General features: G+C 44.9%; 2 protein-coding genes across 5 annotated transcripts in view; one reads left to right on the top strand and one right to left on the bottom strand.

Moving 5' to 3' along the window:
- LOC106571315 (DNA polymerase zeta catalytic subunit) overlaps window positions 1-13,366 on the top strand; it is a 103,099-nt gene extending 89,733 nt beyond the window's left edge. For both annotated transcript variants that reach the window (XM_014144240.3, XM_014144241.3), the window contains 14 exons: window positions 983-1,098; window positions 1,746-1,864; window positions 1,982-2,100; window positions 5,299-5,440; window positions 7,685-7,929; window positions 8,055-8,163; window positions 8,303-8,509; window positions 9,603-9,712; window positions 9,793-9,907; window positions 10,113-10,250; window positions 10,441-10,631; window positions 11,158-11,404; window positions 11,902-12,102; window positions 12,351-13,366. In XM_014144240.3, coding sequence (XP_013999715.3) covers window positions 983-1,098; window positions 1,746-1,864; window positions 1,982-2,100; window positions 5,299-5,440; window positions 7,685-7,929; window positions 8,055-8,163; window positions 8,303-8,509; window positions 9,603-9,712; window positions 9,793-9,907; window positions 10,113-10,250; window positions 10,441-10,631; window positions 11,158-11,404; window positions 11,902-12,102; window positions 12,351-12,491 — 2,200 coding nt within the window. In that variant the 3' untranslated portion in view covers window positions 12,492-13,366. The remainder of the gene's footprint in view (window positions 1-982; window positions 1,099-1,745; window positions 1,865-1,981; window positions 2,101-5,298; window positions 5,441-7,684; window positions 7,930-8,054; window positions 8,164-8,302; window positions 8,510-9,602; window positions 9,713-9,792; window positions 9,908-10,112; window positions 10,251-10,440; window positions 10,632-11,157; window positions 11,405-11,901; window positions 12,103-12,350) is intronic.
- On the bottom strand, window positions 13,020-19,778 carry LOC106571316 (solute carrier family 60 member 1). Of its 3 annotated transcripts, none has more exons than XM_014144244.3 (5): window positions 19,250-19,778; window positions 17,735-17,903; window positions 16,409-16,525; window positions 15,184-16,295; window positions 13,020-15,050 (listed from the first exon to the last, which is right to left on the bottom strand). In XM_014144244.3, the coding sequence occupies exons 1-5, from the start codon at window positions 19,535-19,537 to the stop codon at window positions 14,973-14,975; spliced, it is 1,764 nt and encodes a 587-aa protein (XP_013999719.1). In that variant the 5' UTR covers window positions 19,538-19,778; the 3' UTR covers window positions 13,020-14,972. The 3 variants fall into 3 exon arrangements, with proteins under 3 accessions (XP_013999719.1, XP_013999718.1, XP_013999717.1); XM_014144243.3 differs by having other exon boundaries at window positions 13,020-15,071; XM_014144242.3 differs by having other exon boundaries at window positions 13,020-16,295.
- Between the last annotated feature and the right edge of the window lie 986 nt (window positions 19,779-20,764).

Here is a 20,764-nt window from a genome sequence, read left to right on the forward strand (position 1 = left end):
CAATCAAATGTATTTATAAAGCCCTTTTTACTTCAGCCGATGTCACAAAGTGCTATACAGAAACCCAGCCTAAAAACCCAAACAGAAAGCAATGCAGATGTTCGTGTTTCTGGCGAAAGCAAGTCTCTTCTTCTTTTTGGTGTCCTTTAGTAGTGGTTTCTTTGCAGCAATTCGACCATGAACAGTTGATGTTAAGATGTGTCTGTTACTTGAACTCTGTGAAGCATTGATTTGGGCTGCAATTTCAGAGGCTGGTAACTCTAGTGAACTTATCCTCTGCAGCAGAGGTAACTCTGGGTCTTCCTTTCCTGTGGCGGTCCTCACGAGAGCCAGTTTCATCATAGTGCTTGATGGTTTTCGCGAATGCACTTGAAGAAACTTTCAAAGTTCTTAATGACCTTCACGTCTTCAAGTAATAACGGACTGTCGTTTCTCTTTGGTTATTTGAGCTGTTCTTGCCATAATATAGACTTGGTCTTTTACCAAATAGGGCTATCTTCTGTATACCACTCCTACCTTGTCACAACACAACTGATTGGCTCAAGCACATTAAGAAGGAAAGAAATTCCACAAATTAACTTGTAACACGGCACACCTGTTAATCGAAGTGCATTCCAGGTGACTACCTCATAAAGCTGTTTGAGAGAATGCCAAGAGTGTGCAAAGCTGTCATTAAGGCAAAAGGGTGGCTACTTTGAAGAATCTCAATTGTAAAATATATTTTGATTTCTTTAACACTTTTTTGGTTACTACATGATTTACTACGTGTTATTTTATAGTTTTGATGTCTTCGCTATTATTCTAAAATGAAGAAAAACCCTTGAATGAGTGGGTGTGTCCAAATTGTGACTGGTACTGTATATATTTGTATTTGTTCACATTTCTAAGTAATCTAATACTCTTTTCTATATTGTTTTGGCCAGTGTTAAACATTTGTACTGCTCTTTCTCCTGTCATGTAAGTCGCTGTTCTGTCATGGCAGGTTTGACCCAGACATTCTGGTGGGCTACGAGGTCCAGATGCGTTCCTGGGGCTACCTCCTCCAGCGGGCATCAGCACTCAGTGTGGACCTGTGCCGGCAGCTTTCCCGGGTGCCAGGTAGGGTGGCACTGATCCTGGCCCCCTCTGCTGCAACAACACTGCTTTATTACCAATACAAATTGTCTGATTGAAGGAAGAGTATGAACTTCCTCTCCTAAAGGAAACAGTGACAATTGTTAAATACACAGCTTGATATGCGTTTTGTTTGTTACATATTACATAGTAGTTACATATTTGGTAGGGTGGCACTGACCCTGGCCCTGTTTGCTGCCACAACACTGCTCACTCACACCTTTTAGCTCCTATAAAACAGGTCTGAAGAGAGAATAAAATAAGCACTTCCTCTCCTAAAGGAAGTCATGGCATATAGCTAATCCACAGCTTGAGAGCTTATTTATTGAGTGTAGATATTTCTCTGTGATTTAGGTAAAGCATCGTGTTTCGTAGCATGGGGGTGTTCTATTTGGAATCTGATTCGATTAAAATACTGTGCATTTGTGGGAGTGAATTTATGCTCCACTCAGTGTGAACTGAGTGAACTCTCAGTGTATTGAAATATATTGGCACTCGTACAGAAACCTCAAGCAGGTTTGTCTTTGATGTTCTACTGTTCTATACCCAGCCATTCTATCCAGGTCAAAGGAGAATGTCGTCTGGCTGCTCCTCCATGGGTGTAATAACGTCTGTCTGTCTGTTGTCTTCAGGTGACGCCAAAGAGAACCATTTCGCAGCAGAGAGAGACGAGTATGGAGCAGACACCATGACAGAGATACACATCATCGGACGTATCGTCATCAACCTGTGGAGAATTATGAAGACTGAGGTAGCTGCTGCTGCAGACATTATTAATCACTTCCCTTTTATTTTCGGAACGTAACCACCAGATACTTTGGTTTCTTAGGTCATTTGTAAGTGTGTATTTCATTGTTTTTTTTCCCAGGTGACATTGAACAACTACAGTTTTGAGAATGTGGCCTTCCACATCCTGCACCAGCGCTTCCCCCTGTACAGCCCCCGCTCCCTGTCAGACTGGTTCGACCACAACACTGACCTGTACAGGTGGGCATTACACCATCCTTCTGGATACACTCACCCACTTACCTGGCTGCTCTCTCTTTTCAAGAGCCGACAGACATGGCAGCTCTGCTTCTAGCTCCTAAGCAACTTTGCAGTATTTTGTTTTTTTGTGTGTTATTTATTACATTATTAGCCCAGAATGTTTTTTCTGTTATTGTATACAGACAGAAATAACTTTTGGATATCTGAGCAGTGGTAACTCACCAGGATTACGACTTTCCCGAATTGGATCGTTTGTTCGTACCCCACAGGGCAAATTAACTTATTCCAGAGGCTGCTCCAAGAAGCAGCCGGTGGAGGAGAGGTATTCGGAGTGGACTTCTAGTCTGACTCAGGAGGCGTGCACACCAGCCACCGCTTCTGAGTATATAACCCGCTAATGTTAAGTCTCTGGACAATAAAGTAGACGAGCTCAGGGCGAGGAGCTCCTACCAGAGAGACATCAGGGACTATAACATACTCTGTTTCACGGAATCATGACTCTCTCCGATGAAGTGTTTTGAGAGGCTAGTTAAGGATCATATCACCTCCACCTTACCTGACACCCTAGATCCACTTCAATTTGCATACTGCCCCAATAGATACACAGACGATGCAATCGCCATCACACTGCACACTGCCCTATCCCATCTGGACAAGAGGAATACCTATGTAAGAATGCTGTTCATTGACTATAACACCATAGTACCCTCCAAGCTCGTCATTAATCTTGGGGCCCTGGGCATCCTGACAGGCCGCCCCCAGGTAGTGAAGGTAGGAAACAACACCTCCACTTCACTGATCCTCAACACAGGGGCCCCACAAGGGTACGTGCTCAGCCCCCTCCTGTACTCCCTGTTCACCCATGACTGTGTGGCAACGCAAGCCTCCAACTCAATCATCAAGTTTGCAGACGACACAACAGAGGAGCTGATTGTGGACTTCAGGAAACAGCAGACGGAGCACGCCCCTATCCACATCAACGGGACCGCAGTGGAGAAGGTGAAAAGCTTAAAGTTCCTCGGCGTACACATCACTGACAATCTGAAATGGTCCACCTACACAGACAACAGCGCCTCTTCAACCTCAGGAGGCTAAGGAAATTCGGCTTGGCCCCTAAGACCCTCACAAACTTTTACAGATGCACAATTGAGAGCATCCTGTTGGGCTGTATCACTGCCTGGTACGGAAACTGCACCGCCCGCAACCGCAGGGCTATCCAGAGGGTGATGCGGTCAGCGCAACGCATCACCGTGGGCTCACTGCCTGCCCTCAAGGACACCTACAGCACCCGATGTCCCAGGAAGGCCAAAAAGATCATCAAGGACATCAACCACCCGAGCCATGGCCTGTTCACCCCGCTATCATCCAGAAGGCGAGGTCAGTACAGGTGCATCAAAGCTGGGACCGAGAGACTGAAAAACAACTTCTATCTCAAGGCCATCAGACTGTTAAATAGCCATCACTAGCCGGCTACCACCCGGTTACGCAACCCTGCACCTTCGAGGCTGCTGTGCTATATACATAGACATGGAATCACTGGTCACTTTAAGAATGGAACACTAGTCACTTTAATAATGTTTACATACTGCTTTACTCATCTCATATGTACAGTCGTGGCCAATAGTTTTGAGAATGACACAAATATTAATTTTTACAAAGTCTGCTACCTCAGTTTGTATGATGGCAATTTGCATATACTCCAGAATGTTATGAAGAGTGATCAGATGAATTGCATTGAATTGCAAAGTCCCTCTTTGCCATGCAAATGAACTGAATCCCCCAAAAACATTTCCACTGCATTTCAGCCCTGCCATACAAGGACCAGCTGACATCATGTCAGTGATTCTCTCGTTAACACAGGTGTGAGTGTTGACGAGGACAAGGCTGGAGATCACTCTGTCATGCTGATTGAGTTTGAATAACAGACTGGAAGCTTAAAAAGGAGGGTGGTGCTTGGAATCATTGTTCTTCCTCTGCAAATCATAGTTACCTGCAAGAAAACATGTGCCGTCATCATTGCTTTGCACAAAAAGGGCTTCACAGGCAAGGATATTGCTGCCAGTAAGATTGCACCTAAATCAACCATTTATCGGATCATCAAGAACTTCAAGCAGAGCGGTTCAATTGTTGTAAAGAAAGCTTCAGGGTGCCCAAGAAAGTCCAGCAAGCGCCAGGACCGCCTCCTAAAGTTCATGGCCAGGAAACTCCCCAGACCTTAATCCCATTGAGAACTTGTGGTCAATCCTCAAGAGGCGGGTGGACAAAGAAAACCCCACAAATTCTGACAAACTCCAAGCATTGACTATGCAAGAATGGGCTGCCATCAGTCAGGATGTGGCCCAGAAGTTAATTGACAGCATGCCAGGGCGGATTGCAGAGGTCTTGAAAAAGAAGGGTCAACACTGCAAATATTGACTCTGCATCAACTTCATGTAATTGTCAATAAAAGCCTTTGACACTTATGAAATGCTTGTAATTATACTTCAGTATTCCATAGTAACATCTGACAAAAATATCTAAAGACACTGAGGCAGCAGACTTTGTGGAAATTAATATTTGTTTCATTCTCAAAACTTTTGGCCACGACTGTATATACTCTATTCTACTTTATTTTAGTCAATGCCACTCCGACATTTCTCGTCCTAATATTTATATATTTCTTAATTACATTATTTTACTTCAGATTTGTGTCTATTGTTGTGAGTTGTTAGATACTACTGCACCGTTGGAGCTAGAAACACAAGCATTTCCCTACACCTGCAATAACATCTGCTAAATATGTGTATGTGACCAATACAATTTGATTTCATTGATGTGCTCCCATTATTACTATCGGCAGTGGCGCATCTTTTACTGAAATTGCATTTTTGCGCCCCCCAGTTTATCATTGGAATGTGATACAAAACGAGGCAACTGTGTGGTTTAGGACCATGCGGACGTCTTTAACCGGTCCAGTAGGCTGTTTGGAGTGTTTATCCAACTAGATAAATAAAAAAATATATATAATAATTATGTCCCCCCCACTTCTAAAACCAAAGTTGCGCCCCTGACTGTAGTCAAAAAAAAATTGTGATCAACTCTTTATTGGTTCTTCATACCAATTCAGTAGAAACTGAGACAATAAAACTTGTCTTTACATCTGCAGTACCTTTGATTTCCTGTATGACGTTGACCCAGACCGTGTTGTGTGCCTGCCAGGTGGAAGGTGGTGGACCACTATGTTAGCCGGGTGGCCGGTACCGTGCAGCTTCTCCAGCAGCATGACATCATCGGCAGGACCAGCGAGCTGGCCAGGGTGTTTGGGATCCAGTTCTACCACGTGCTCACCAGGGGATCCCAGGTCAGGACCCAGCACACGTTGGAACGTTATTGGATGAGATGTGAATTAGCACTGTGTTGATGTAATGTTTATCTACAGGTACAACATGGGGTTTTGCACCAAGGGTTAGTATAGTTTGGTGATTTTTCCTATTTTCTTTATATATATATTAAAATTCAGTTTGTTTTCTGACCTGATTTGCAGATTTTGATTTAGTTTTAGTTGTATCAAAATGTTAATATTTATTTTTAGTGTTTGGGACAGAAAGCATGCGTGGGAGACTAGGAGCCGTTTGTGTTGTATAGTTTGTTTTTTGGGATGTCACTTCCTGCAACTTGGGTCAGTAATACATAAGGTGACGGGTCTGGTCATAGTTTAGGTTAGGTTTAAATTGTAAAGCCAACCTCAATGTGACTTGGATTTAAAAGGAATAGCACAGAGAAATATGGTGACACCAATCCAATGCTTTTTAACTTTAATAGTACAGATCTATCTAAATTTGATCAGTTTCACAGCAGGAAAGTAATCCTGCAGCAACAAGAAATGTGGATTATAATTCTTGGACATGTTTGTAGGGGTTGATAAATGTTTTTGTTAGGGCAAATTAAGTCTGACATTTTTAAGTGAAAATTACAAGTTTTTTTAAAAATTTTAATTGTCTTTTTTATTACTCAAATACACTAAAAGTGCTGTCCTGGAAAATTCTATGAGACAAGAGTGATCAAATGTAGATAGTATATCTCTGTACTCGTTGGAAGAATCAAGTTGGCTACCCCCCATTAGTTAGCTAGTGATTGTGATACACAAACCCATCCTATTTGGAAAAATCACCACCTCCTGGCTGCATTTACCCACCAGATTGTTAGCTTGAAATCCCCCCAAAAGCTTGAAAACCCCATTAGATAAAAAAAAAAATATATATATAATACTAAAACTGAACTGATTTCATGACTGTTTTATTTTTACTTCGTTTTGGAATCAAAGATAGTTTCAGTGTAGCATTATTTTTTTAAACAGATTTGTTTATTTCAGTTTACTAAATCGTTTTATTCATGATTTTAGTTTTCGTTTACAATAATAACCTTGCTTCACTCACTGTCCAATGTAGCTGATATGCCTCTCATCTAGTGCAGTTGAAGTTCAGGCTCACCTCTACCTCCCCCTCTGTAGTAGACTAGAAGGTGTCTGTCTGGCTCACCTCCCCCTCTGTAGTAGACTAGAAGGTGTCTGTCTGTCTCACCTCTACCTCCCCCTCTGTAGTAGACTAGAAGGTGTCTGTCTGGCTCACCTCTACCTCCCCCTCTGTAGTAGACTAGAAGGTGTCTGTCTGGCTCACCTCTACCTCCCCCTCTGTAGTAGACTAGAAGGTGTCTGTCTGGCTCACCTCTACCTCCCCCTCTGTAGTAGACTAGAAGGTGTCTGTCTGGCTCACCTCCCCCTCTGTAGTAGACTAGAAGGTGTCTGTCTGGCTCACCTCCCCCTCTGTAGTAGACTAGAAGGTGTCTGTCTGTTTCTGGGATCTAGGAATTGGTGATTGTCCAGTGGATGGTCAGAAAAAGTACTTCATACCACAAATTAAAGGAAAGATGATCAAGGGAACTTTATATAAAGACTGAGCTAAACCAGATAGAGAGGAGTTGTCAGTGATCAGTCTACTGAGAAAGTCAGATGAGATGTCTCACTGTACTCTGCCCTCTCTCCCTGTCCTCTCTCTCCTCTCTCCGCCCTGCAGTACCGTCTCTCCCTGTCCTCTCTCTCCTCTCTCCGCCCTGCAGTACCGTCTCTCCCTGTCCTCTCTCTCCTCTCTCCGCCCTGCAGTACCGTCTCTCCCTGTCCTCTCTCTCCTCTCTCCGCCCTGCAGTACCGTCTCTCCCTGTCCTCTCTCTCCTCTCTCCGCCCTGCAGTACCGTCTCTCCCTGTCCTCTCTCTCCTCTCTCCGCCCTGCAGTACCGTCTCTCCCTGTCCTCTCTCTCCTCTCTCCGCCCTGCAGTACCGTCTCTCCCTGTCCTCTCTCTCCTCTCTCCTCCCTGCTGTACCGTGTGTCTCACTCTGCTCTCTCTCTCCTCTCTTCTCCCTACTGTACCGTGTGTCTCACTCTCCTCTCTCTCCTCCCTACTGTACCATGTGTCTCACTCTGCTCTCTCCCTCTCTGCTGTACCATGTGTCTCACTCTGCTCTCTCCCTCTCTGCTGTACCATGTGTCTCACTCTGCTCTCTCCCTCTCTGCTGTACCATGTGTCTCACTCTGCTCTCTCATCCCTGCAGTACCGTGTGGAGTCCATGATGCTGCGTGTGGCCAAGCCCATGAACTACATCCCGGTGACGCCCAGCATACAGCAGAGAGCCCAGCAGAGGGCGCCGCAGTGCATCCCGCTGGTCATGGAGCCTGAGTCGCGCTTCTACAGCAATTCTGTGGTGGTGCTGGACTTCCAGTCGCTCTACCCCTCCATCGTCATCGCCTACAACTACTGCTACTCTACCTGCCTGGGCCACGTGGACAGCATGGGAACGTAAGGGACAACGCCTAGATAGAGAGACGCACACCAAGCATGCTTACACTCCACGCGTTCTCATCATTCTGATAGGTTGAGATGTGAGTCAAGGTACAGAGACCAACCACTGTGAATTGTTTCAGGGCCGATGAGTTTAAGTTTGGCTGCACCTCCCTGCGGGTTCCCCCTGAGCTCCTCTACCAACTCCGCAATGACATCACCGTCTCTCCCAACGGCATCGCCTTTGTCAAGGTACAACTAGTCCTCTGATACTGTCATGTGATTAACGTGCACTTTTTCTCCTGGAATCGGCGGATTTTGATCAAACAAACGACAAACTATCATGGATCTTCTAAGACGAGCTGTGCGTGTGTGTGTCCTCTCCGTCCAGCCCACGGTGAGGAAGGGGGTCCTGCCCAGCATGTTGGAGGAGATCCTGAACACGCGGTTCATGGTGAAGCGCTCCATGAAGACCTACAAGCAGGACAAGGCCTTGATGAGGCTGCTGGACGCCAGGCAGCTGGGACTCAAGCTCATCACCAACGTCACCTTCGGCTATACCGCCGCCAACTGCTCTGGACGCATGCCCAGCGTAGAGGTGAGGGCCTGGGGTTCACACACACACTGTCACACTCACCAAAATCTGACTTAACTGTTTGTCTCCTGTTGTGATTTGTGTTTGTAACGTTTTGATCTGTGAAAATCATTTCCTCTTAAAAGGATAATATACGCTGAGTGGTCCGTTTTTATTAGGTACACCCATCTAGTACCTATCTAGAGTCGGACGCCCCTTTGCCTCGAGAACAGCCTGAATTCTTTGGACATAGAGACGTTGCTCAATTGGTATCATGGGTTCTAATGTGTGACAGGAAAACATTCCCCACACCATTACACCACCGCCACTAGCCTGTACCGTTGACACCAGGCAGGATGGGTCCATGGACTCATGCTGCTAACGCCAAATCCTGACTCTGCCATCAGCATGATGCAACTGGAACTGGGATTCGTCAGAGCAGGCAATGTTTTTCCACTCCTCAATTGTCCACTGGAGCCGCTTTATGTTTTTAGCTGATAGGCGTGGAACCCGATGTGGTCGTCTGCTGCAATAGCCCATCCTTGACAAGGATCGACGAGTTGTGTGTTCTGAGAAGCCGTTCTGCACACCACTGTTGTACTGCGCCGTTTTTTGCCTGTTATCTTGCACCATTCTTGCCGTTTTCCTTCAACCTCTCATCAACGAGCTGTTTTCACCCACAGGACTGCCGCTGACTGGATGTTTATTGCACCGTTCTCTGTAAACCCCTAGACAGTGACGTGCGTGAAAAGCCCAGGAGGCCAGACGTTTCTGAGAAACGCCTGGCACTGACGATCATACCACGCTCAAAGTAACTTGTTTTGCCCATTCTAACGTTCAATGGAACAGTAACTGAATGCCTCGATGCCTGCTTTATATAACAAGCCATGGCCACGTGACTCACTGTCTATAGGGGCGAACCATTTTCGTGTACGTGGTGGTGTACCTAATAAACTGGCCTCAGTGTATACAATCTAAATCACTGTTACTAAAGTCAACGTGATACAGTTTGTCTCATTTTCTTTTCCCTCCCATCACATGTTAGCTGGGTTTGTATTAACCTTAACCATGAGAAAAAAAGCGTTAAGCTATCTTTCTCCCTGTATGGTGTCGTTAGGTTGGTGACAGTATTGTCCACAAGGCCAGGGAGACCCTGGAGAGAGCCATCAAGCTGGTCAACGACACCAAGAAATGGGGAGCCCACGTTGTGTACAGTGACACAGACAGGTAAGGGATGAGATTTAGAGAATGAATCGTCAGATATTGTATCGTCTGGTTTTTCTGAACTCTCTGCTTGTCTCTTTCAGCATGTTTGTCCTGCTAAAGGGAGCAACTAAAGAGCAGGCCTTCAAGATCGGCAACGAGATCGCAGAGGCAGTGACTGCTACCAACCCTAAACCTGTCAAGCTGAAGTTTGAGAAGGTACAGTCTCTGCTCAGTATGAAGTGTCTAGACTGGCTGGCTGTGTCAGTCTATTTACAGTCTGTCTTGTTCAATCAACAACTCACGTTTGCTACTATCAGTGTGAATTAGGATGTGTTGACATTGTGTGTGTGTGGTATTTGTTTGAGTCTGTGCATTAATTACATAACCATTAGTTTAATCCTTTGTGTGTGTGTGATCCCAGGTGTATCTGCCGTGCGTGCTCCAGACAAAGAAGCGGTACGTGGGCTACATGTACGAGAGGCTGGACCAGAAGGACCCCGTGTTCCACGCCAAGGGGATTAAAACAGCGCGCCGAGACGGATGCCCTGCTGTTTCCAAGGTAACCGGCAACATTAGACTATTTCTGCCTGCTCTCTCACTCTGTCTACACCCTTCACAGTCACGCCAGTTGTATATTAGCAGCCCGTGCTCAGACTAATACACAGATAGGAATGGGAGAAAGGATTTATTTTTAAAACCTGGTTGATGTATACAATATAGACTGGTGTGGGACCTCCCTGTCTCCCTAGATTTTGGAGCGTTCCATCAAGCTGCTGTTTGAGACGCGGGACATCAGCCAGGTGAAGCAGTTTGTGCAGCATCAGTGTGGGAAGGTGCTGGAGGCCAAGGCCAGCATGCAGGACCTGACCTTCGCTAAGGAGTACAGGGGCAGGAGCTCCTACCGGCCGGGGACCTGCGTCCCTGCTCTGGAGCTCACCAGGTACACCAACAACACGCCGCCCGAGGGGAGTCCTACTGTTTATGACATGATACTGTCTGAATTACTGGAACAATAGCATCATTGAGAAATATTGTGTGGGCATGTGGGCCGACGTGTGTGTGTGTGTGTGTGTGAGTGAGCGAGACCTCCCTCTCATCTGCCTGCTTGCTCTTTGTGAAGCCACTTACTGATTTCCCAGAATGCCCATTGTCTGCCTGCACTACAACCGGCCTAGCTCAGTGTACTGTACCTGAGACAGTTGCTTAGCAACCCAGCTGGGTGTTAAAATGTGATTTCAGATGGTTTAAGAGGGGAATATTCAGTGTGATTCATGAAGATTAGCTAAGACAATTTATTACAGTCATTTATCTTGCTGCAGTACAAAACAAGGAATCAAATGCATAATTCATATATTTTCCCTTTTGAAGAAAATTATACAAATGTGATCATTTTAAAATCTGAATACTGCATGTGTGGTCCTACACCACAATATGGATTTAACTGTACATATCTGGGGTGCCCCCAGGCGTATGATGGCCTATGACCGGCGCCTGGAGCCACGGGCGGGCGAGAGGGTGCCCTACGTGATCGTGTACGGGACGCCCGGCCTGCCCCTCATCCAGCTGGTGCGGCGGCCCTTAGAGGTGCTGCAGGACCCAAGTCTGCGCCTCAACGCCACCTACTACATCACCAAGCAGATCCTGCCCCCGCTGCAGCGCATCTTCCAGCTCATCGGCGTGGACGTGCTCAGCTGGTACCAGGAGATCCCCAGGGTGAGGCTATGAAAGAGTGGTGGGCCATCTGCTCCAAAAGTTAGTTACTGGGATTCATTAAACTGATTAAACGATTGATCTATTGATGTTTGTTGACACACACAGACTACTGAAGCAGACATAATGATTTTGAAAGCTTTGTCCAGACTGTAGTGCAGACGGACAACAAAAGAAAAAAAGGGCTACATGTCACAAATCGAATCAGACTCATCCAATGACATTGTGCCCAAGTCATTTAGAGGCACTGCCTTTTTGAGATGCCAACGGTGCCATCTAGTGGCGAATTGTGTATAGGACATGCTCATTTCATACTGTTGTCTTGGTAGCCTGCTTCAGACTAAAGCACCAAGGGACATAACTCTTAGAGGATAAAACAGTGTCTGCCCTGTCAAATAGTGAATGACAGTCTTGATGATAATAACTACATTTATGTGATTGATGACCACTTTTCCTATTATAGTCCAGCCCATGGTTCGAAACATGTCCTCTCTGTTCAGGTCCAGAAGGCATCGTGCTCCACGGTGGCTGAGAGGAAGGGGACCATCTCCCAGTACTTCACCACGCTGCACTGTCCTGTGTGTGATGAGCTTACCCAGCTAGGTGTGTGTATCAGCTGCCGGGGCGAGCCCCAACGCGTGGCCATCACTCTCTACCAGGACATGCGGCTGTGGGAGAGCCAGCAGGACCAGCTGCTACAGGTTAGCGGTCGGGGCGCAGGACATCATTGGGAAGCTACCACAGGCTGCAGATATGTTAAAGCTCATTCTAGTTTTTCTAAAAAGATAGAGTAGAGCGAGAGAGCTAAGCTTAGAATTGTATTTTTAACACTGATGTAATATTACAGGGATAGGTCACTGGTTGGTGAAGATCTGTAGATAGAACAAGCTTTAACGATTCATTAGTGTTTAAACTCCATTAACCAGCCTCCTGTTTTCCATTGGTCCAGATCTGTAGGAACTGTAGCGGCAGTGCGGAGCGGCAGGTTCCGTGTGTGTCTCTGGACTGTCCTGTGCTCTACAAGCTGTCCCGGGTCAACAGACAGCTCTCCAAGGTGCCCTACCTCCGACAGCTCCTGGAGCAGTTCTGATTCTGAACACGTTCTGGACTGCTGTTCTGGTGCTAAACCAACGCTGTCTCATCCAGTTCAGTGTTTCCTTTAAATGGTGCTTTGATTTGTTCTCACTCGCTCAGTCTTCATTAGCTGCTATTGGTTGGTTGTGCGTGAAGCTGATTTTTCTTCAGATGGTCTCGTCTGTATCATAACGATGGCATTGACTCTGATCGAAGAGGACCTTACACTTTTATCCTGTACTCGCTGTAGCAATTTGTAAATGCAAGACTTGTAAGTCTGAACGGTATTCCTAAGGAGCTCCCGACGATACGAAGATTGACTAAAGAAACCACTGTTCAACTTCATTTCCCTTTTTATATCAAATACCATTTTATAAATAGTTATTGTACCGTGCCCATCTGAATTATCTCTGTGCATCAGCATTAAAAAAGGAAAGCTCTAATCACAGTGGACAAATCAACTAGCTAGTTTTTATCCATTCTGTTTGTGTGCCATGGTAATACGTTTTTTTTTTTTTTTTTTGCCTCGATTGTATTTGTCCATTTTGGCAAAGCATTATCCTTATACTCCGAGACACTGATGGGGATTATTCATTTCAGTTTTTACTTCTGGGACTGTTGCAATACTGTATTTTGATAATTTATGGCAAGAGAATATTATTTCCTTAAGCATCTTTTTTTTTAATGCTTTCTCCATGTTAACAGCATATTTCATCTAACCATGTCAAGATGGATTCTATTGTTTCCCAAAACAACTATACACAGGATCTGTGGATTTGTATAAATGTAAAAAGAAAAATGAAGGAAATGTTGTTGTTTTTTCCCGTTTTTAATGGACATTGCTGTGGGTGCAGGTTGAAGATTGGTTTAATAAAACTCCATGTATTAGTATTTGTATTTTGTCATGGTTTTGATTTTCATTGTTTTAATAGAATAATTCAGAGATTGATCAAGTTATTAGCACAAAGATCACACATCTGAATGAAAAACTACAACTGATCACTGCACAACACTTCTAAATGGTTTTCTAAAAGATATTTTTTTTTTTTACAAAAAAGTGCAGAAAACGAACTTGATTCAAAGGTCTGACAAAAACATAATTCATAATCAGGCCACATTGGTGGCTAACATCCCTATCTTTAACTGCTGATAATTCACATATTACTAAATATGAATGACAAAGAAATTACATCTAAAGGAACCTATTTTCAATGTTACATTGGTGATTCTTCCGTATTCCTACTTTTATCATTCATTACCAGCAACCGTTGTAAGAGGCCTAAACGTTTCCCCCTAAACACAGCCTCAAATAACATAGTAGACATAAGCTGTGGGGTAAGTCACATTGCACTGTAAATCCGTAGTGTCAAACATTTTGGGCTCTATTCAATCCGTATCGCAGGAAGTTCAGCGTTAAGTCATGATTGAAATTTAAAGGCAATGTTCCCGCGTTAGCAAAGGCTGCATTCACGGTAAACACTGCATATGTCGGCACAATCGGAAATGACCTTTACATTTCTATTGCGCAATCTGTAAAGCTTCAGCGATCCAGATTAAATAGAGCCCTTACATGTGAGTGTTAACAAGCTAAAGAAGCACATGACAAACAACCAGACATTAACAAACAAGTTTCTCTCGAGAGGAAGACGGGGCTCTTCTATAATACTAATATATAAAATACTTATTGTAACGTCTTTACAGCACTCATGGTGCATTTCACACCCAGACTAGAGCCCCTAGGCGTGATTCATTCCGATTGCACTTCGTGACTGCCATTAAAAAAGGTAATTTCCGATTTAGCTGACATATGCAGCATTTACTGTGAATGCGGTCTCCGCGAACGAGGGAACAATGCCTTTAAAAGGACCATTGTGGACAAAGCGCAATTGGATTGAGTCCTGGCCTTGCCGCTGATCGGATTGAATCCCAGGTTTAAGGCTCTTCAATTTGTATCGCTGAAGCGTTAGATTTACATTTCTAGTGCGCAATCCGTAACGCTTCAGCAATACAAATTGAAGAGCACATGAGGCGGCAGCGTAGCCTAGTGGTTAGAGCGTTGGACTAGTAACTGAAAGGTTGCAAGATCGAATCCCCGAGCTGACAAGGTACAAATCTGTGGTTCTGCCCCGGAACAAGACACTGTTCCCCGGTAGGCCGTCATTGTAAATAAGAATTTGTTCTTAACTGACTTGCCAAGTTAAATCAAATAAGCATGTAAGGGCTCTATTTAATCTGGATCGCTGAAGCTTTACAGATTGCGCAATAGAAATGTAAAAGTCATTTTGGATTGAGCTGATTTATGCAGCGTTTACAGTGAATATTCTCTGCTAATGCGGGAACATTGCCTTTAAATTTCAATCACGCTGAATTTCCGCGATATGGTTTGAATAAAGCCCCTAGTCCCTCTTTTCCCGGTCCAGGGAAAGCAGCATTTTCTGTCCGGGTGAGTCCTCCAGCAGAGGGGGAGAGTCTGAAAAAGAGGTCCCAACTGTGGGCTCTAGGGACTGGGCAGTAGAGGGGACAGATGTGGCACTGATGTCGCCTGATGTCCCCGTAACATCAGGTGGTGGGAGCCCTTTGTTAGGAGATGACAACGCTTTATTAGGAGATAAAGAGAGCGCTTTATTAGGAGATAAAGAGAGCGCTTTACTATGAGATAATGCTTTATTCGGAGAGTTTATAAGGCTGGTGTCATCCATCTCGATTACCTCAAAGTCGGCGTCATTCCACTGGTCTGCCTCGTCATCCTCCTGCTGCTCCTCTTCCTCGTCATTGGCTCCTGAGTCCAACAGGCCTTGGCGGTACTCACTGTCGTCGGGCTCCTTGCGGCCCCTGATGCGGGGTGTCCTGCTGGGGCCGCTGGGGGACGAGGCCAGCCAGAACATGAAGGGGAAGAGGATGGAGGTGATTGTGGCGGTGGTCAGGGTCAGGTACATCAACAGGGGGTGACCATGGATCCTCCCCAGCAGGAAGCCCATCAGAGCGGGCAGGACCATCTCCCCCAGGGCCGCCCCCACCACGAAAACCGCCGCCGAGCGCCCCGTCACTGTGGTGTACTGCTCCACCCAGGAGATCCCACTGGGGAAAGTGGTCGACATGGAGGCACCATAGACACCAGTGCAGATCCACAGGGCCACCCTGTTACTGCTGAAGAGGGTAAGGAACAGGGAGGACAGGGTGCAGCCCACCAGGCTCAGTAGGATCATGGTGCCTGGGTGCATGCAGGTCGCAAAGAAGATGGCCAGGCCCCGGCCGGCAGCGAACGTCCCCCAGAACAGGGAGTTGAGCCCTGCTGCCTGGGCCTCGTCCATATGGATATAATCCTTAGCATATGTGAAGATAAAGGAGCCGTACGCCACCTCGGCCCCCACGTACCAGAAGAAGAAGACAAAGAGCATGGCGATGAGTGCGTTGTGATGCTTGGACACCAAGTGCTTCCCTGAGGGGGTCTGGGCCCTGCCCTGAGAGGGCCTGTGGCGGGCGTAGAGGATGAAGAAGAGGAGGGAGATTAACAGGATGAAACCACTGATCACAATGTAGGCCCACATGGAGTTGAGGGTGCTGCTACTGAGGACATAGCTTCCGGGTATAAAAGAGGGCGGTGTTTGGGGCATATTGTCTGTGACAGCCGGAGAGGTTGATGTTGCCGGCGGGGCTGCCATGCTGCCATTCGTAGCCACATCCCGGTCTAAGTCTGTTCCAAAGAGCAGCTTGGCGATGATGGGCGAGACGAAGGCCCCCGCGGCGAAGCTGAAGTGCAAGGCCTGCAAGTGCGAGCCAGCCTGATCTCCCCATGTCTGCAAGATCAGGACATTACCACCTGCCAGAGAGGACAGCAAACGGCATCAGAGGCATTCACTAAGGACCATGTCTTGTACTGTGCAGTAAGTAGGTACCTATTTACTATATTAAAGATAGATTGTTTGTTCCTACCTGTATCTAGAAAGCCCATAGAAACTCCAATACTGGACATCAGAGCAGTGAGGAGAAGGGCCGTCTTACAGAAAGGGATTGCAAACATCCCAAACGCTGTGACCAACATGGAAAGGCCTGTGATGAAAATACAGTGTTATACAGTGCACCATGCACTGTGGAAAAAGGTAATGACCCACAAAAAAACAACCTACAGCATTATTTGATAAACATAGGTGATGCAGTAAGGCAGTAAGGCTTCGTGCATACTGTGTAGGCTAATATATTTGGAACAAAAATAAACACAACAATTTCAATGATTTTGCTGAGTTACAGTTAATAGAAGGAAATCAGTCAATTGAAATAAATGTAAAAGGTCCTAATTTATGGATTTCTCATGACTGGGCACGTGGTCTGCGGTTGAGGCCGGTTGGACGTACTGCCAAGTTCTTTCTAATGACATTGGAAGCGGCTTATGGTAGCAAAATGAACATTCAATTCTCTGGAAACAGCTCTATTGGTCATTCCTGCAGTCAGGCTGCCAACTCCACACTCCCTCAAAACTTGAGACATCTGTGGCATTGTGTTGTGTGACAACTGCACATTTTAGAGTGGCATTGTATTGTACCCAGGACAATGTGCACCAATCTGGCGTGGTCTGCATGTGTAACCATGTCAGCCCTGAGTATTTCTGTCTGTAATAAAGCCCTTTTGTGGGGAAAACAAACATTCTGATTGGCCGACCCATGGCTGCACCACTGCCCAATCATGTGAAATCCATAGATTAGGGCCTAATGAATTTATTTCAATTGACTGATTTCCGTTTATGAACTGTAACTCAGTAACATCTTTGAAATTGTTGAATGTTGCATTTATATTTTTGTTCAGTATAGCTTCTTGATATGCCACACCTGTCAGGTGGATGGATTGTCTTGGCAAATAAGAAATGCTCACTAACAGGGATGTAAACAAATTTGTGCACAGAATTTAAGAGAAATAAGTGTATATGGAAAATTTCTGGGATCTTTTATTTCAGCTCATGAAACATGGAACCAACAATATATATGTTGCGTTTATATTTTTGTTCAGTATTATAATAATAATAATAATAAATGCCACTAAGCAGATGCTTTTATCCAAAGTGACTTACAATAATGCATGCATACATTTTTCATATGGGTGGCCCTGGTGAAGCAACAATCGCGGCATTGTAAGCACCATGCCCTACCAACTGAACCATACAAGACCACAAACCTTAGAGCTGAAATATAATAGGAGGTTTTTTTGCCAACGGACATCATTTATTTGTGGTTTGAGTTGATGTATATTTTAATTTGTTAGACATACCCAGCAGAAGAAGGCTGTTCATGCAGTCAAAGAGAATCCCGGACAACACAGAGCCGCCTATATAGCCCATCGAGCGGCCTACGAAGATGTAGGAGATATTGCTGATGTCCTGGTTGACGTTGATGGCCAGGTCTTGAAACGTGGGGCCTAAAACAGAGATACTCATCCCCTAGAAGACAGAAATAATAAAAAAACACTTACTAGTATTATCAAGTATAAGTAAGATACAGCCCTGCCCCTTGTGCAGTTCTCAGGCAAACATTGGTAGCATCTAGGGCCCCATCATTTTCTAGGATACATGTATTTTGAACTTTGTGTGGCAACCAAATGGTAAAGAATGTAAAAATGTTGTTTTCATGTCCCTTTCTAAGAAGACAGTTATTCAGAATTGTACATTTGGACAGGTGCCAGGAAGTAAAAGTTCTGAAGTTGAAGAGCCAGTTTGACCAACTAGCTATGCCTTATGTCAGAATGAAATGTTTATCCATGTTTATCAAACGTCAAATTTCGAAGTGTTCAAGGTCAAGTGTAAGCATTAACTCTGCATTTTTAAGGTTAGGGTTAAGTATAGGTATTAACAACGAAATCCTAAGGTTAGGCATTAACTCAGAATGGTTAAGGTTGGGGATAGGCTTTAAACTAAAATCTCTAAAACAACTTTATCGCTGTATTCGAACATGCAATCTTTGGCCCCAGAGTTTAGGCACTAACTCCGAATTGTTAAGGCAAGGGTTAAGGTTTGGCATAGGCTTAAAAGCCTTGAGACATCTGTCGCTGTGGTCGAACATGCAACCTTTGGCACTATAATCATATGCTTACGCCCATCAACGTTCAATGCCCTAGCAAATCTGAAACCTACTTGAACATAACAGCACTCACTGTTGCCCATGGTGGCGGGTTTTAAGGTCCTCAGACATGGATGAACTTCGAATACTGACTTGTATCACGGGTGACCTGGCTGGTTTTACAGCCATGAAATGCAAATTCTGCTCATTCAGGATCTAGGCCTAACAACGCTCATTTTACCTCCACTGAAACAACCACAATCACAGAAATAATGAACTCAATGAATGCAATTTGGAAAGTCTAAATCTTATTGAATGGGAATAAATACATTGACTTTGTAAAACTCAAGTACAATAAGATGAAGCTTTAAACATTTAATGACAACCTGCGATTTAGTGTTAGCGAAGATATGGGGATAGGGAAACATAATCCTAACAACAATTTCCATTTTAACCAAAATATGCAATAAACCAGGGGAGTATTCATTCTGTTGCAAAACGTTTCTTAAACGGAAGCAAACGGAACAAAACCGAGAGGGACCTACCGGTACCTGCATTTGTCCAACAGAAACTCTCGTTTTGCTCTGTTTGGTTCTTAAACGGTAAACGGTTACCGTAATGAATACACCCCTGGTAGAAATATAGTAGCTAATTTCAGGGCCTTGATGTTGAAAATTGTCAAATTCAGTCCCTTCTACTTGCCTACTAGCCTAACAACAAGCACTCTTACCAGTCCGAGGAATGATGCACAGAGCGCCAAGGTGATGATCCAGCCGCTGCAGCCTCCAGAACCGCTGGCGCTACTAACTTCACCGATGATTTCAACCTCACCATCAAACCCCGAATTCGAACTCTCCTGCCTCCCTTTCATTACACTCATCACCCCTCGCCTTGTGTCTTTCCTCTTGTCAAACAGAGTATGTTCCTCTTGGTCATCGTTATTATCATCCTCCTCCATCCTTGCGAAACGAACATGCTTCGTTTTCCCAACAGGATCTCTGGCGGCCGAGACCGGCATTGGTCGAGCAGTCAAATGATGGCTGCGCTGTATTCTGCTGGTTGGAAAGCTTGCGCCAGTGCGTTTGGTAAACAAACTGTGCGCACTGACCGTTCCTTCAACGACACTTGCTGATATATTTTCGAGTCATTCATTCATTCATTGCATGAAGAATCGGACATGGAGAACGTTGGCTGGATGGTAAAAGCCGTGGTTCCTTATGTCAAGTGTATGACATTAATATGGAGATCAGCGTACTGGAAGTACTAGTCATATGATTTAAATAAATTCACGAATACAGCGACATCTAGCCGTCATACTAGAAATGTTAGATGTTTTCTTTATCATTATAAATATTTGTGCTTCTGTGCTTTACATGCACGACTACAAAAAAAAATAATTATACTTGTAAAAATGTCTACATTTGAAAAAAATGCTATAAATTAAAGGGTGGTCCAATATTGACATTGGATTACAGCACACAATACAATCACCCTTTGCTTTATACACTGAGTGTACAAAACATTAGGAACACCTGCTCTTTCCATGACATTGACTGACCAGGTAAATTATATGATCCCTTACTGATGTGTTACCTGTTAAATCCACTTCAAATCAGTGTAGATGAAGGGGAGGAGACAGGTTAAAGGAGGATTTTTAAGCCTTGAGACATGGATTGAATACATGTGCCATTTAGAGGATGAATGGGCAAGACAAAATATTGAATGAAATCAAACTTCATTTGTCAGAATACAAAAGGACATCCAACCTTACGATGAAATGCTTACTTACAAGCCCTTAACCAACAGTGCAGCTCAAGAAAGATTTAAGAAAATATTTACCAAATAAACTAAAGTAAATCATAATAAAAAAGTAACACAATAAAATACCCCAAGTGCCTTTGAACAGGGTATGGTGGTGGTGCCTTTGAACAGGGTATGGTAGTGGTGCCTTTGAACAGGGTATGATGGTGGTGCCTTTGAACAGGGTATGGTGGTGGTGCCTTTGAACAGGGTATGATGGTGGTGGTGCCTTTGAACAGGGTATGATGGTGGTGCCTTTGAACAGGGTATGGTGGTGGTGCCTTTGAACAGGGTATGGTGGCGGTGCCTTTGAACAGGGTATGGTGGCGGTGCCTTTTAACAGGGTATGGTAGTGGTGCCTTTGAACAGGGTATGGTAGTGGTGCCTTTGAACAGGGTATGGTGGTGGTGGTGCCTTTGAACAGGGTATGATGGTGGTGCCGTTA

This window comes from Salmo salar, chromosome 15 (assembly GCF_965601325.2).
Source record: "Salmo salar chromosome 15, fSalSal1, whole genome shotgun sequence".
In the NCBI taxonomy this organism is placed as follows: domain Eukaryota; kingdom Metazoa; phylum Chordata; class Actinopteri; order Salmoniformes; family Salmonidae; genus Salmo; species Salmo salar.

What these genes read in the sequence shown, in the direction of transcription:
- LOC106571316 (XM_014144242.3), bottom strand. Translation starts at nt 19,537, where the DNA reads ATGCCGGTCTCGGCCGCCAGAGATCCTGTTGGGAAAACGAAGCATGTT. An exon ending in GTGCATCATTCCTCGGACTG is followed by an intron (nt 17,904 to 19,249) that starts GTAAGAGTGCTT and finishes TCTGTCTTCTAG; the next exon opens with GGGATGAGTATCTCTGTTTT. An exon ending in GAACAGCCTTCTTCTGCTGG is followed by an intron (nt 16,526 to 17,734) that starts GTATGTCTAACA and finishes TTTTCATCACAG; the next exon opens with GCCTTTCCATGTTGGTCACA.